Source organism: Meriones unguiculatus, chromosome 4, assembly GCF_030254825.1.
Source record: "Meriones unguiculatus strain TT.TT164.6M chromosome 4, Bangor_MerUng_6.1, whole genome shotgun sequence".
NCBI lineage: Eukaryota > Metazoa > Chordata > Mammalia > Rodentia > Muridae > Meriones > Meriones unguiculatus.
In genome coordinates this window covers 140,549,657-140,565,143 of record NC_083352.1, presented here as the reverse complement: position 1 = coordinate 140,565,143, position 15,487 = coordinate 140,549,657, and the positions used below count along the sequence as shown (strand labels likewise).

Below are 15,487 nucleotides of genomic sequence, written 5' to 3'. Positions count from 1 at the left end.
GTGCTTCACCCCTGCCCCCTTTAGATGCTACATTATATTGAATGAGCAGCACTAATCAGTGGGATGGAAAAGCCAGCAAGAACTCCATAAGCCGAGAAGAGGCCACACTGTTCCGTGTTTTCATACAAAAAAAAATTTAATAAATATTACTTTTCAAAATTTATTGCCAGGAACAACACATCAAAGATGCATTTTTATGTTCATATAACACTAACAGGACAATACAAAGTATCTTCATGGTCTCAATGGTAAACCAAGAATACTCTGTTTTATAAGCCTTTCTGATCCTGAACTTGGTAATAGCACTTTGATTTCTTCACTTAAGGCAGGCAGTGTACTCTATGGCAAATCTAAACAGTGATCTAACTGGACATTTTATGGTTCAAGTATTCAACTAGCTTATTAGAATACTCCCTAAATGCAGTAGACAGCAATGACGAAATCAAACCTACAAGTGGTTCAGCATTACATAAAGTGGTGAAAGGAAATCAGAATTTACAAAGTAAGATGGGTGTGCTTCCTGCCTCACAATTAATTTGATATTTTAAATGATATTTAACCACCCACATTCTGGCTAGAGTAAGCCGTAGCTCAGGCTGTTCCCTTACACTGCTCTGTAGCAGATCACCTGCCTGTCTCTTTTCAAGTCTAAAGCAGGAAAGAAAAAAAAAAAGGAAAAGAAAGAACCTGTCCTAGACTAATTTTCAATCTGCCTCCGTCAGTTCTTAAAATGTGCTTTAAAGTGATGCTATAAACGAAGTGTTGGAACACCTGACGTCGTACAAAATAAAATAAAATAAAATAAAATTTCATCAGTATTCCCAGGTGAAGAATCCTATCCTATCTTTTCAAGAGAAACTATTTCCAAACACCTTAATTTTGGCTTACAGGCAACATGTAATGAGAAAAGTTCACAAAGAAAAAAAAAAAGCCATCTGCTTACACTATCAAAAACCTTCAGTTCTAAACACATACATATAAATAAAAAGGAATGATGTTTTAAGGCTCTTGATTATTAAGTTAATAAATCAAATATACACAGTGATTAATAAAAAAAGAATTATTTACATAACTATACAACAATTCTACTTTGACACATTTTTCCTCTTTAAATTCTTCATTTTTACCAGCAACTGCTGACATCAAAGCCCCCCTCCCCCAACAACAAAAATACAATAAAAAAAATAAATAATAAAGTCATTTGTGATAGTTGCTGTGGTTCTGAGCTGCAAAGGCACTTTCAAATACAGAACTACTTGTACGTCATCATAGAACCAATATACAAAAACAACTCAAGAGTCAATAAATATAAATAAAACTATGATCCTAAGGCTGTCATCACCATTAGGACCGCTGGCAGATGTGGAAGGTCCAGGCCTAGGGCTGGGCAGCTCCTGGGAGCCCAATGTGTCAGCTGCAGGGGAACATCCACCCAGGCACATTCACTAGTTTTGCATAGCTGTGGGCGCTGCACTCGATTTCCCAGCCAACCACAGAAACTACCAGTGCCAGTGGAAGCCAGCTTGTCAAAACTTAAATTAACACAGGATTCTAAGTCAACAACAGCCTCAGACTGGAATACGACAACAGTTCAAAGAAACTACAAGCCCCAGGGCGCCCTCAAACTCTACCTATGGCAGCAGCCCAAGGGCTGCTATACGATGTACTCCATCCGGTTCAAGCTTTGGGCACTTTCCAGGTCTCTGTTGTCCTGTTTGTTTGTCCAGTTTGGGTGTTTTGTCGGTGTGCCGCTGGGGGCCTTCTCCTCTCTGTCTACCAGCGTGTACACGGGCTGTTTGGCAAACCGGACTTTCTGCTGGTGTTTATCCATGTCATCCTCCTCCACTTCAGAGTTGTGTGTCCTTATTTTTGACATTTTGGAGTTTTTGTTCTCATAATCCTTAATGGGGACTGTATTGGCTCCATGTTTCTCAATGGGGTTTTTGATCTGGTTCAGCTGCTCCCGCACATTGTTGGTGGTGCTGTCCTCAGGGGCAGAGTGAGTGTGACTGTTGGGCTTCCTCCGCCTCCGTACACACCAGTAGAAGGCTGTCACCAAGCAACAGACCCAAGCCACTGTCAAGACAGAGCTCAGCAGAGGAACCAGGAAATCTGTAAGATAGGCAAAAGACCAATTAACTCAAACAGAAGACCTATTGCCATGGGGACAGAATACCAACAGTGGCTCTCTATACTTTCGTTCCTAAGATGGGCACTGTGGGGACATGTCCCTTTTCACAACTGCAGCTACATTTTGTCCCTTCACGGTCTGGCAAACTGCTGCTGAGATGCTGGCTCTGATACTTGTCCCAGAGGCCCCAGGTAGATACGAGTAGCACTCCTACAGACGGGTTGTTTCTGGTCTCAGAGAGTCTGGCTACTTTGGTGACTCAGGATTAGGGCCAATTTCAGAATCAACAGAAGCCCAGTGCAAGTGTGGACAACTCAAATTCCCCAGTCAGATGCCCTGATTTCTGCTCAGCCTGAAGAGTGATGCTCCAAGATCAGAAGGTGAATTTGAATCCTGACACAGTATCCAGCCTATCAGCCCTCAGGACCAGCTGTGCTAAGACCCCAAAACTGGTTCTGTACAGCATCCACAGCTCAGGAAGGGTACTGCTGTGCCCAGGGGATCACAGTGGATTAGATCACACTTCTGCATGGGAGCTTGCCAGCAAGATAATCCATACAGCATGCTAGTGCTTGGAGAAATGGTCAGGTGCACCCCTCTGCCTTCATTGGCCAGTATTAACACAGGTTTTTTTGGGCCAGTAGGCCAATCTGAGTTTGCTCAGGAAAGGGACTTCTAAGATAGCTGATGACTTTCCTGGATGGTGCAGTAAAATCAATTTCACAGCCACCAGGAAAGGGTATGGTTCCAAATAGACACCCACCTGTTCTGTTTTTCAGAGGACGCCTCTGAACTCTGACTTCTGCAACAGCAGCAATAAGTGAGCTGTTTCCATCCCGTTTACTAACAAGATCTATTATTTTGTCAGTAATTTCCTTGATAGGGTTTCCATCATCCCGGACGTCTTCTGCAGACTAGGAAAAAAAAAAGAAAAAAAAAAGAAAATTGTCAGATGGTAATGATCATAATAAGACAGAAAGGATACCTACTGTTTCAACGTAATTGCTGTTTGATGCTGTCTAAACCCCCTTGTAATCAAGTGAGTAGGAGCAAAACGGTCTTATACTTACAATGGCCACGTGTATTTCATTGTTTGCTGACAGGGAGGGCTCACAGGCTATGTAGATTGAATATTCAGCAGAAACATTCTTCAGAATGTTCAAATTCCTCAATTCACTGCAAATGTGCTCCGTGGTAAGACCCTACAATTATTTTTTTTAAAAATGTTAACACACATGTAAAATAACGGGATTAAAAGGTTGATGGTCTTATCAACTGGCAGGGTCGAAGTCTAACTTTGTTCGAAGAGACAAATCTTGGCTAAGGGGTGTAGATGAACCCCCTCGCCTGTGCCAAGTCATGCTACTCTGAAAGAAGCAGACACTCTCCCATCCCCATCAAAGGAGTTACATACTGGAGACATCATCTCCTTGTTGAAGGTGAAAGTGATGTTTGCACAATTGTCCTGGTAGTAAGAGTCAGATGTGCACTTGGTCTTCCCTGGCTGCAGGCTGGAGGATCGACACTCTCCCACACCGGTGCAAGGGCGCACAAAGCATTGGTCATCTAGCACCGGGATGCAGCTCTGCCCGCTGGGGCACTCACTGTGCCCTTTGTGGAGCCGGCAAGGTCTAGGGCCACACCAGACCTGGAGAGGAGAAAACAGGAGCAGTGGCTTAGCAGGAATGGCCACCATGATCAACAGTTAGAACTTTGGCAAGCCCCACCACCCTACCTTGGAGCAGGCGACCCGTCCGCTCAGGCACTGGCAGGTGTTACAGTCATCCTCCCACTTGGCCCCATCAAGTACCACTCTCCCCATGGTGATGCAAGATCTCCCTGAAACTGAGAGGTGGAGACACTTTTTCCACAGACTGGATCGCAAGTCTGAATTTTTTTAACCCCTCCCTGTTGAGAAATGATTAGACCCATGTCCCTTGCCCCGTGATGACAGCTCCACCCAGGATCAGGTACATGCACTGGCCATCCCCACCAACTGCTCACTTGGTCACTTGAGTAAAGCACTGTCAGCAGATGTGACCCGAGAGACCCTTTATTGGGGCTTTCATGGCTGATCTGGCCTCCTTCAAGCCTACCCTTGATCATGAAGAGAGCGTGCCCCAGAAATAGCTCATGACCAGTCAACCAGAAAAGGAGCCAGCACTCTGCCCACCCATCATGCTACAAGCCAAACACACACACACACATACACACCAAAAACAAGAACCAAACGCAAGCCACTGAGTTTGAAGGAACTCTGTCACAGGGCGATTTTGCGACAGATCAACAGCCACCTTCCTGCTTTTCCCTTCTTCCTCCAGCATGGTGAGCCGCACTGTGAGGAGTCAAACAGTGACAGAATCTCACACAGCTCAGAAGGCACACAAGGCCGCCACCTACCTTCATGGCATTTGGCGCCACTATGTCCCGGGGGGCAGATACACTGGTAGCCATTGATCTCATCCACACAGGTGGCCCCGAAGGCACAAGGTGAAGACTGACATTCATTGATATCTAGGAGAAATGAGTTCGAGTTCAGGCTTTACTGGGAAAAGTTTTTTTAAGGTATTTACAAAAGCATCCAAATCCTGATACAAGCTTGATGAATTTCCATGTATGCAAACAAACTAATCATCCATAAAGCCTTTACTAGCCGCTAAGCCTCAAAGACCACCACTGTCCTGACTTGTAAAGCTGAGAACCTTTGTAGAGGCAGCCATCTTTCCTTAGGCTCTTTCTCCCCTGACAGCACACTTTATAGCAAGCACGGCTGGCAGGCGTTCCCTGAAAATGGGTCAGAGTGAACATTTTAATTTCATAGGCCATAAAGTCTGTCACAACTACTACAGTCTGGAGGAATCTTGTAAGTGTAAGCTGAGTGCCAATAAAACTTTACTTACAAAAACAGTCCTTTGCCAAAGACTGATAATGGAAGGTGAAACAGATGACCTACCCAACCTAGTGCCGAAGTCCAGCCCATTTCAGACTGTGAGATTTCAAATACCACTAAAACTTCAAAGAATTTGAGGAAAACAAACAAAACAAAGTATTCTATACTTTTTTGTGGGGGAAAGAGATGTTTTGTAAAGTAGAGAAAAGACCCACAATATAGACTTTTTTTGTTTTCACTTTTTGATTCTAATCATTTCCCTGGGGTCTACTCGAACCCCCTGCAGAACAGTCTGTGGAAGCCAGACATAGCCATCTGCATGTACAATTGTTCAGCCATCATTTCATGCCAATCACAAAAGATCTGGGCCCCTCACAGCTTGGTTCTCAAATTGCATGGCTCGCACTCTCCCTGAGAGCGGAAGACTGTGCCACTCAGAAAACGACAAGGAAGGACAACATGGAGGAGTACTTAAACTGAACCTGGAAGCAGCAGATTACTTGCTTTATCAGGACAATTTGGAATTGTAGTCTTGGTTTTAAAGATGAAATACTTAAAATGCTGAGGACAGACAAGGAAAGCCAGGGGAAAGCAGCCACGGCGATACTTACTTATCCTGCAGTCTGGGCCGGCGAAACCTGGGGCACATTCGCACCGATACCAGTTGTCTCCATCTACGCAGGTGCCACTGTTGTAACTAAAAACGGCAAGTGACCTTAGTTACCAACACCCAGGCCCATGGCACATCCACCACATGAAGCCAAGTCTCCACAGACATCAGCTTTCATTCACCCAAGGCCATAGCTGCTGACTGAAGAGCTTAAACATCCTGATACCTGGCCCCCACCCCATGAGAGTCTAATTTCCGAGGTCTGAGTGTCAGCCCAGGCACTGGGGCTTTTAAAAGCTCCCCAGGTGATTCTCGTGTGCAGCCCAAGGTTGAGAATCATTGCACTAAATGAAGACACAACCTGGATAATTAAAGTGTGGTCCACAGAGCAGCAGGGCAGGGTCACCAGGGAGCTTGTTAGAGACACACAGCCCCACCACAGAACCTGAATCAGAACCAACATTTTCAATCTCATCCCGGGAGATTCCCATGCATCTTACAGTCAAGTACCAGCTTAAAAAGTTGCCACACTTACCAAGGATGAGGGCTGCAGTCATTGGTATCTGCAAACAGAAGACAACAACTTTGGAGGTCTCCATAAGAGCACCACTGACTCATTTCCATAACACCCAAATGAAAAAGTCACACTTAACACCAGTCAAACACACTGAAAACCTAGTCTAAATTGGAAGCAGGCCCAGATCATACTCAGTTTCATTTGCCGTGGGATACATGTATACAGGAAGAGGCCCTGGTAGGGAACAGGCAGTGGGGAGGGCTGGGAATGGAAGGAGGCAGGCTGCTGGTCAGACCCAGAGCTGGGAACAGAGACGCCATCTGTCTCCACTTATCTCGGGGGTGACTTTCTCATGCCCAGGTCAGGGCTGTATCCCATCAAGTCATTAGTGAGAACCCAGGTGATAGCAAAGCAGACATCAAACAGCCTGTTTCTGGTTTCAATTCCACATCCCCATGGGTATTAGGATCGGATCGGCTGCAGCGGCCCGGGAAGAATTCAAGGGAGGCCACTCACTCTGAGTACAGATGGGACCCTCCCAGCCTTCTTTGCAGACACAGGTGAAGGAGTCGCCACCGTTAACCACACAGGTGCCTCCGTTATGGCAGGGGCTTGGCAGGCAGCTACTGTTTCTGGCTATAAAACAAAAGCAGGTTACAACCACCCCCTTCCTGAGGATCCAAGGTAGCCCGAAACGGCAAGAACCTGACCCAAGAAAAGGATCTAAGTCCTAAGAGCCTAGTGGCAGATAATCTCCAGTGATAGCCTTGCCCACATCAAATCCCACCTCGGGCAGGTTACCTATGTTGCAGGTTGTCCCTTCCCAGCCTCCAGGACACATGCACTTAAACGAATCCACTTCATCATAGCAGGTGCCACCATTATTGCATGTGGCCTCATCACACTGGCTGTCTCCTGCAAAAACAAAGACCTTAGCATGAGTCTCTCTGCTGGAGAGCTCCCCTCCCACCAGAGACAGACAAGAGGATCCTGGCAGCAACACTCACGTGAATGGCAAGTCTTTCCTTTCCACCCATTCTTGCAGTCACAGTAAAAGTCATTGACCAGGTCTCGGCATGTTCCCCCATGGTGACAGGGGTTTTGGCTACAGTCATTTATGTCTGGAACCAAGGAGACACAAGCTGAAGAAGTCTGTTCTTTTTAATAAAAGGGAAAGCTTTTCTGTGGTGAGATCCAATCCTGGCTTTCTAGGCTATCTTTCAAGAATAAGTGAGTTATCCTTGGACTTCAACTTAATCACCCTTTCAGAGATGTCTACCTAGGAGGAGTGAATACACTGTTATGATGAGAGGGTACAATCCTCTGGGATGCCATGGCAATTAAAATCAAGATGGACAGAAATCACAATCAAGTCAGAGAGGTCCCTTCCAGGCACTTATTCTAACTACCCTCTAATTCCATCATTCCCCAGCAGTGACTCCTCCCCACTACTACCCAGCAGCCTTAATAAATGCCAAGGAGATCCATGAGATGAGGTCATTACAGCCACCATAATGGAACTCTCAGGAAGACCTTCACAAAGAAAGGCTTTCCCGAGGGAAGCTGGTACCCTTGTTCTACCCCAAGCCCTCACTCTGGAGCCATCTGTCCCCAAAAGCAGCGGCAGACTCACTGGTTTCACAGTAGGCCCCCTCCCAGCCATCACTGCAGATACATTTGTATGAGTTAACACCATCAATGCAAGTGCCACCATTTTTACAGGGGTTGCTCTCACAGTCGTTGATGTCTGTGAAAGGAAGCACAGGGGAAGTGAGGAGTAGAAGGGCCATCTAGTGCCTCTGAGAAAATGCAGCTGGGAACACCACCACCCTTGCTATATGGAGGCTTCTAGGTGGCACCCCATATTTACTTCAGACCCTCACACACTGGCTTAGTTGGTAGGCCTGGGAAAGAAACTTCTACAGAAAAGGGCGACCACTCAAAGTAAGATTCCAGAACATTACAAAGCCATCTTGGGAAGCTCAAGAAGCTATTGGTGGTCTTATCAGTTGACTGCTACCTTGATTAGGGACCTAAATAAACCTTTTCTGGTTCTCCTCTACCTTAGTTTCTGACTAAAGCAATTCAAACACAAGTGCTCCCCAAACTGCATACTGGGCTCCCTATTCCCAGCGGACACTTACTTTCATGGCAGTAGGTGCCGGTGAAGCCTTTGTTACAGTCACAGGTGAATTTGCCTCCCGACTGGCTCTTGCACTTCCCATGGGGACCACAGACGTTTGAGGAGATATACCGCACCCCTTCAGGTGTGTCGTTGGAAGCCATGGCCACAGTACAGCTGTCAATCACTGAAGACAGGATCGGGATCAGACTCCAGCCACAGACCCACAGGTAGCATTTAAAGGACTCAGCCCAGGCCTGCCTGATTAGATATAGCCATTCTTTGGGCTAATGAGTAAAGACTTCAAGAGGTGTTTGGGGACTAAAACCCAACAATGTCCCCCTAACAGGTAAAATTAAGGCTCCCAAGTGGACACAGTTTTTAAAGTTCATTTTGATTGCAACTTGATATCTGATTTGTTAAATACATGTCAAAGAAGAAACACCTCTAAACTTCTTCCTATCCTCTTTGTCTCTGTCTCTCTGTGTGTCTCTGTCTCTGTTTTTCTGTCTCTCTCTCTCTCAAGAGGGTTCCTCTGTGTAGCCCTGGCTGTCCTGGAACTCACTCTGTAGACCAGGCTAGCCTCCAACTCAGAGATCACCTGCCTCTGCCTCCTCAGTGCTGGGACTAACACATGTACCACCATGCCCAGCTTTCCTTCTCTGTCTTAAACAAAGCTAAGGATAAAAATATCCACATTTTACAGTTATGCTATGCAATATAGCAGCCATGGGCCACATGTACTTATTTTTAAATGAACTACACTAAAAAAAAAAAATCCTGTCTCAAGCATAGTGACATTTTAAATACCAACCACCAGAATGGCTACAGTAACTGACACAAACCCCAAATCTTCACTGTTACAGAGCCTTCGTGACAGTGCTCACGAACTCGGCCACCCCTGAACTAAAATGATAAATGGTCTTCACATTCCCTCCCTTGGGCTCCTCGTACACGTGGTTCTCCCGGCTGGCAGCCTGACAGACTACCTCCATATGGTCGTTTCCCTGAGTGATCAGATGCGGTATTTTCCATGTGCGAGCCTTCCCCACCCATTTACCACCTCTAAGATCTCTAAGGGGAGGCAGTAGGCGGCAGGAAATGGCCTGCAGACAGCTGAGGCCAGGGTGAGGGAGATACCTTCACAGGGGGTGGTACGGCAGTGGTCCTTCAGGTGGGAGCAGTTCTTGCCCTCATAGTCCTCAGGGCACTTGCAGAAATAGTCACTGGCACGATTGTAGCATTGGGCACCATTCTGGCAAGGGTTGGGCTCACAATAATCAATGTCCAGCTGCCAGGTGGCAAGAGGAAGAAGGAAAGGATCAAAATAAAACAGAGTTGTCACTATCACTTCTCTGGGCAATAAACACCTGACCCCCATATATAACACAGCTGTATAACTTGTAGGGTCTAGCACATCCCCATTAAAACACAGGGCAGACTGACAGAGAAGACACAGGGCTATGTGATGAAGCTCAAAACGAAGTAAACAAGCTACAGCAATAAAAAAAAAAAAAATCATTCATCAACACTGCCTTCTACTAGCATTTGTCTAGCAGAAATTCCCTCATCAGTAAGGTACTAGCTAGCTGACAGCAGACACCTAAACATTAGACGAGGGTAAGAGGGCAAAGAAAGAATGGGGAGGGGGCAACAGAGAGTGACGGAAAAAAGGGTTCAAATGTTAAAGCTTGGTGATCTGAAGCTTTTATTTACGCTCACCTGACAGAGGTTTCCAGAGAATCCAGTGGGACACAGACACTGGAATCTGTTGATTTCATTCTGACAGTGACCCCCATTCAAGCAGGGGTTGCTAGCACACTCATCGATGTCTCTCTCACAGTGATCGCCTGCATAGCCAGGTGGACAGATACAGTGATAACCATTAACCAGATCCTGGAAGAGGAAAATGGGAGAAACACATGCATATTGTTCCATGTATTCCAGAATCCAGAACTTCAGTAATTTGGCATGGCTGCTGTGGTTCATGCAATTTGCTGAAATGGCCACATGCTACGCTCAGGAATGGACGGGGTTCTGAATATGTGCCTTTAAAAGCTCTTGTGAGCCTAGGGTTGGTGATGGACTCAGTGCCTCACCTGCACTTTTAATCCCACAGGGACAAGGCTCTATACTATCACATAAATCTTAAAAGATTGTTGTCATCTGTCAAAGTTTCCATTAAAGCAATGATTAACATACCCGACAGGAGGCGTCATTCTGACACTGGCCAAGGCAGTCATTGATATCTGAAAGAATAAACAAACTATCACATTAAAAAGGCACATGACATTGAATTCAGGCTTACCTGAAAAGTACAGGGCTGATAGAAAGTTTCAATCAGATTTCCCTGTGCTTCCGGTGAGATAAAGCTATTATACTTTGTGGGGACCCTCCCTAATCCTTTCAGACAAGGGAGTGAAATTTCACATCATTGTTTTAATCACCTTATCAGAACAGGCTCAATTTTAGCAGCTAACAAGTCTGATAAATTGTATGTTTTCCTTGCTGTGCTAGCCTGGCCACTCCCTCTCTAAAAACATTTCCTTCCCGATATAAGGTTTTCCTTCTTTAGAAAGCTGTGGGTTCTATCCCTGGCAGGACAAAGAAAGAAGCAAAAGGGTCCAACTGGAGCAGGAGGATGAGTAGACAAGAACCACAAGTTTCATGAAAATCAAAACAGGTACAAAGTCACTCACTTATGTCACAATTCTGACCCATCCAGCCAGGAAGGCAATCACAGTAGTAGCTGGCAATCAGATTCTTACAGGATCTGGCATTTACACAAGGTTTGGCCTCACACTCATTTGCATCTGAAAAGAAGCAAGGATGAGCAGTGACAAATGGGGGTTGCCCCTCCCCATCCTTGTTCCCTTGAAAAGAAACACCAAAGAACAGGTCTGAAATATGAGACATTTTAACAAGCTAGCTAAATAAGAAATAGTAGGTGTCCTCTTTTTGGAGCATTGGAGCCCTCTCCCTAGCCTTTATCCAATAAGGGATGCTAATTGATAACTTTCCTTTGGGCTGCTGGCTAACAACCAGCTCCTAATAGAATGGCAAAAAGTCACCAGGCACTTCTGTGCAAAACCCAGCACAACCCAGTTGCTGGGATTTAAAGGTGGCAAAAAGAATGCAGACAGCTCATTCCTCATGAGGTTTTCCCTGTTTGGAACCCAACTGAACACTCCTCCCTCAGATGGACGATTGACATGGTTCAAGGAATCCCAGGACTTTCCCACAGGACCTGAAATCACTAGGACATTTGCATGCAAGTTATTTCTCCCAGGACTGTTGGGCCCTAATAATAAATTACTTAGTGTAATGGAGAACAGATGCACACACTTTGCTGGCCACATGCTCACCTTTCCTCACAGCTCTGATTAACACAGCCTACCTTGGCTAAGAATCATGATCATGAGAGTTTTCTTACCTAACTGACATGTCTTGCCAGTCCACTGGGGCGGGCACACACACTTGAATCCATTCACGAGGTCCTGGCAGGTGCCCCCATGGGAACAGTTATTTGGAGAACAGTCATCAATGTCTATCCAATGACAGAAAGAGAGGGGCAGCAATTTAATTTCCTTTGATCTACTTGGCAATGAGAAAATGCAACAGTACCCTCAACAAGGAGAGTCTTCACCTAGAAACCAGATGCGTGCTACAAATCTAAGAAAAGCCACAAGCAAGGAAGGTGATGAAAAGGCCCAAGCCTTGATTTTAGCTTTAAATCCCCCACTGGCCTAGTTCAGTTAATCCGTCCTTAAGCAGGAAGGGGAAAGAAAGACACACAGAGCATCAACTCAGTAGTGACAAGAAGGGACATTCATCTGCTTCATCTTTACTTTTAAAAGAACTCTTTCCTTCATGGGTCAGAGAACACACGCAAAGAGGAAGCACAGAAAACTAACTCTTTTTCACAGACTGAAAAAAACTTAATTCCCGTGATTTGCTTACAAGATTTCCCAAACATCACATACACAGTGACCCCGCCAGAGATCTCATTCATTTATAATATGTGCCACACATTTCACAAATTTGCTCACCAAGACTGTATGGCAACCCTCCCAGCCCTGGTTAAAGAAGGCGCAGGACAGATTGAAAGGCCTGTTGGGGTTCCGTAAGTCAGGGCAAGGGCAGAGGTTCCTATTACCTCCAGAATATACAGCCTTAACCACACCACATAGTGCTCCTAAGGTGTCAAAGACAGTGATTTTTTTTTTAGGCTTGGCTGAACCTCAAAACTCCAGGAACTCATTAAAGACTAAAGACTGCCTAATTCTGGAGGATATCATGTATGACCAGAGCTCTTTACTCAAAAATACTCCAACATAGCTAGGATGCAAAGCCAAGCTGCACCTCAGCTCCTCCTGGAGCCTTGTGACAACATTCAGTAGTTGATCTAAATTCTTGTCCCACAGGATTGGAGGCGACATCTCCAAAACTCACAGTCAAAGGGATCAGATTCTGGCCATCACAGACACATCACCGGTCACCTCAGTGGGCAGGAAAGAGATTCCAGGAATCGTCCAAGTGCTACTAGACCACCCGCCAAGCTGCTGAGTGTACCCAACCTACTCCCACCAAGACAGACGATCACTAACCCATAGGTGGACCAGCCCAGGCCTCTTCCACCAACCTTCCAGAACAGACACCAAAACCTGGGACTGACTTACTTGTGGAACAGGTGGGTCCAGTCCATCCTGGAGAACACTCACACTCAAAACCGGAGGAGGTTTCCTTGCAGCTGCCTCTGTTGTGGCAGGGATCAGAGAGGCAGGCATGTTCAGCTGCATAAATGAGAAAGGCCGTCAGCAAGGTAGTAAAGCAGGCCATACCTTACACCCTTCCTGCCATGATCCAGCCCCCTGCCTGGCTACCAGCTGAAGCAGATTACACAACAACAACAAAGGCAAACTTGTGATGTAACCCTGCTGTGCTGCAAGGGAGGAGAGAAACATTCCAACTAAGTTATCTCAGGCAGACAGCAATGCCTCTTGGAAGGGAGGTTCCTTTCAAATCCTGGAATGTCCCTCAGTTGTCACATCACCTCAAAGCCCTGGGATCTGGAGATGCTGCACCGGTTCACAGAAGGGCTGGGACAATAATTCTTTAAAGCTGTTTTCATCTTTTTTCACAGGAGGGTGAAGTAAACCAACTTTTTTTTAAAAAATATTTTCAATTTGTCATGCATCTCCAAGAATATGTATGACAGCCATATCAAAATAATGCCATCTTCATCAATTTTAAATAAAATAATCTAATTTCTGCTCATCGATTGCCTAGCCCTGTCCTGCATTTCTTCAGTCACTGAATTTAGCAACAAATAAAAGGCAAGATCCTTTAGTGACCATCCAGGTATAACCTCAAGTCCCCACTTTCAAAGCTCCTAAGCTTTATTTTTTTCAGTTTTTTGAGGGTTTCCTATAACATATTTTTGATCATATTCACTCCTCTTCTAAATCCTCCCATATCTAACACCCCTTTCTTAGCCACCCAATTTGTATCTTTAAAAAAAATAATGAAATAAACAGAATCACTATATTTTATTTTATTTTATTTTATTTTATTTTATTTTATTTTATTTTATTTTATTTTATTTTATGTGCACTGGTGTGAGGATGTCAGATCACCTGGAACTGGAGTTACATGCAGTTGTGAGCTGCCATGTGGGCATTGGGTATTGAACCCAGGTCCTTTGGAAGAACAGACAGTGCTCTTAACTACTGAGCCATCTCTCCAGCCCCTGGTTTTTAAACTGAGTGTACAGAAAATGAAGGCAAAGGAATCGCACCTAGCTCAGGCCACTTACCGATTTCACAGTTGGGTCCTGAGTAGCCCTCAGGGCAGGAACACTGGTATTTGTCGGGACCAGTGTTACTACATGTTCCTCGGTTAAGACAAGGCTGATGAGTTCCACAGTAATTCAGATCTGTCCAAGACAAAAAGCCTCAAGTTAGGAAAAAACTGGTCCAGTTCTAGATCATGCCAGATTTAAAAAAAATGGCTTGCCCCTAAATAAACCAATCAACCCAAAACACTGAAGGTAAGTGCAACCAGCCCTAATAAGAGCCCTGCTAAAACTTAAATAGGGCCAGTAGTAGAGCTAGATCCAAGCTCTAGCATCTGAAGGCCCTGGGTTTAGACCCAGCAACATGAAAAAAAAAAAAAAAGTACTAGTGTTGTTTCACCGCATAACCTCAGTTCCCACGCACCGAGCCCCCATGCCACACCCCCTCCACAGTGGCCATACCTTTGTCACAGAGCTGTCCACCCCAGTTGGTCTCACAGAGGCACTGCCAGGGTTCATTGCAGGTGCCATGGACACACCCTGGGTGCGGGATGCACTTATCGCAGTACAGGCCCTGCCAACCATACTGGCACCTGCAGGCAAGCACACCCTCCCTTAGCTCCTGGATGGCCACGGATACACATGCTACCCTACAGACAGGGCAGCAGCCTTCTCAGACCTGCAGGATCCGAGGACTCCACAGCTGGCCCCAGAGGGCGCCCTCTCAGCCCACCCCACAAGACAGCTGTCTGGGGAGCAGCCAGCATGGGGTGCCATCCAGAAAGCCATTCTCTTCTCAGGGACAGGGACTGGCATAAATCAATCCCAGGTCCTAGTCAGGACAGACCATACAAGGGAAGGAGCTTCTTGCAACAACAGCCTTGCACTCTGCAATGCTGCAGGAGCCCTCCTCCACTCTGTGCAACGTCAGGGCACAGAGTTCAGCAAGACAAGGAGGAGGCGGCAGGCCAGCACCTCCATGGTCTGTAGACTCTTAAGAGGAAGGGAGTGGAGCATCCTCCATACAAAGACCCGGATTTCTAATCCCATTTCTGTGGGACAGCGAGCAGAGCCAACAGCACTGAGAACTGATTCACAGATAATTTATGACCCATTACCCTGGCCAGGCATGCTGATTTATAGTTATTTCTCACTTTAGAAAAAAAAAAAAAAAAAAGGAGGGAGAGACCAGGAGAAGGGGGTCCGCTGAGTTTATCTAGTTTTGAAGGAGTTGAGTTTCCCTTATAAGCATCTTTTTCAAAAGACTCTTCAGAGGCCAGGTGGAACTTCTGATGCCTAAATATAAACCTTCACCTGGGGTGGGAAAGGGCAAGGCCTCAAACCACTCTCCCCATCAAGCCTCAAGCCTTCTGCAATCTTGAGCCTTTCCCTCTCAAACCACGCTCTAAAACAAAGGGGCCAC

The 15,487-nt window shown here is 45.8% G+C and overlaps 1 protein-coding gene across 1 annotated transcript in view; it reads right to left on the bottom strand.

The window, feature by feature from the left end:
• Positions 1 to 110: 110 nt before the first annotated feature.
• The window catches only part of Jag1 (jagged canonical Notch ligand 1), a 34,399-nt gene continuing 19,022 nt past the window's right edge, over positions 111 to 15,487 (bottom strand). Inside the window, exons 6-26 of the mRNA XM_021662969.2 lie at positions 14,527 to 14,657; positions 14,086 to 14,205; positions 12,950 to 13,063; positions 11,704 to 11,817; positions 10,970 to 11,083; positions 10,473 to 10,519; positions 9,993 to 10,166; positions 9,411 to 9,561; positions 8,293 to 8,457; positions 7,782 to 7,895; positions 7,156 to 7,269; positions 6,950 to 7,063; positions 6,665 to 6,784; positions 6,167 to 6,194; positions 5,633 to 5,718; positions 4,532 to 4,645; positions 3,867 to 3,976; positions 3,546 to 3,779; positions 3,202 to 3,333; positions 2,895 to 3,045; positions 111 to 2,112 (exon numbers count right to left, since the gene is read on the bottom strand). Of these exons, the coding sequence (XP_021518644.1) occupies positions 1,655 to 2,112; positions 2,895 to 3,045; positions 3,202 to 3,333; positions 3,546 to 3,779; positions 3,867 to 3,976; positions 4,532 to 4,645; positions 5,633 to 5,718; positions 6,167 to 6,194; positions 6,665 to 6,784; positions 6,950 to 7,063; positions 7,156 to 7,269; positions 7,782 to 7,895; positions 8,293 to 8,457; positions 9,411 to 9,561; positions 9,993 to 10,166; positions 10,473 to 10,519; positions 10,970 to 11,083; positions 11,704 to 11,817; positions 12,950 to 13,063; positions 14,086 to 14,205; positions 14,527 to 14,657 (2,905 nt within the window). The 3' untranslated portion in view covers positions 111 to 1,654. The remainder of the gene's footprint in view (positions 2,113 to 2,894; positions 3,046 to 3,201; positions 3,334 to 3,545; positions 3,780 to 3,866; positions 3,977 to 4,531; positions 4,646 to 5,632; positions 5,719 to 6,166; positions 6,195 to 6,664; positions 6,785 to 6,949; positions 7,064 to 7,155; positions 7,270 to 7,781; positions 7,896 to 8,292; positions 8,458 to 9,410; positions 9,562 to 9,992; positions 10,167 to 10,472; positions 10,520 to 10,969; positions 11,084 to 11,703; positions 11,818 to 12,949; positions 13,064 to 14,085; positions 14,206 to 14,526; positions 14,658 to 15,487) is intronic.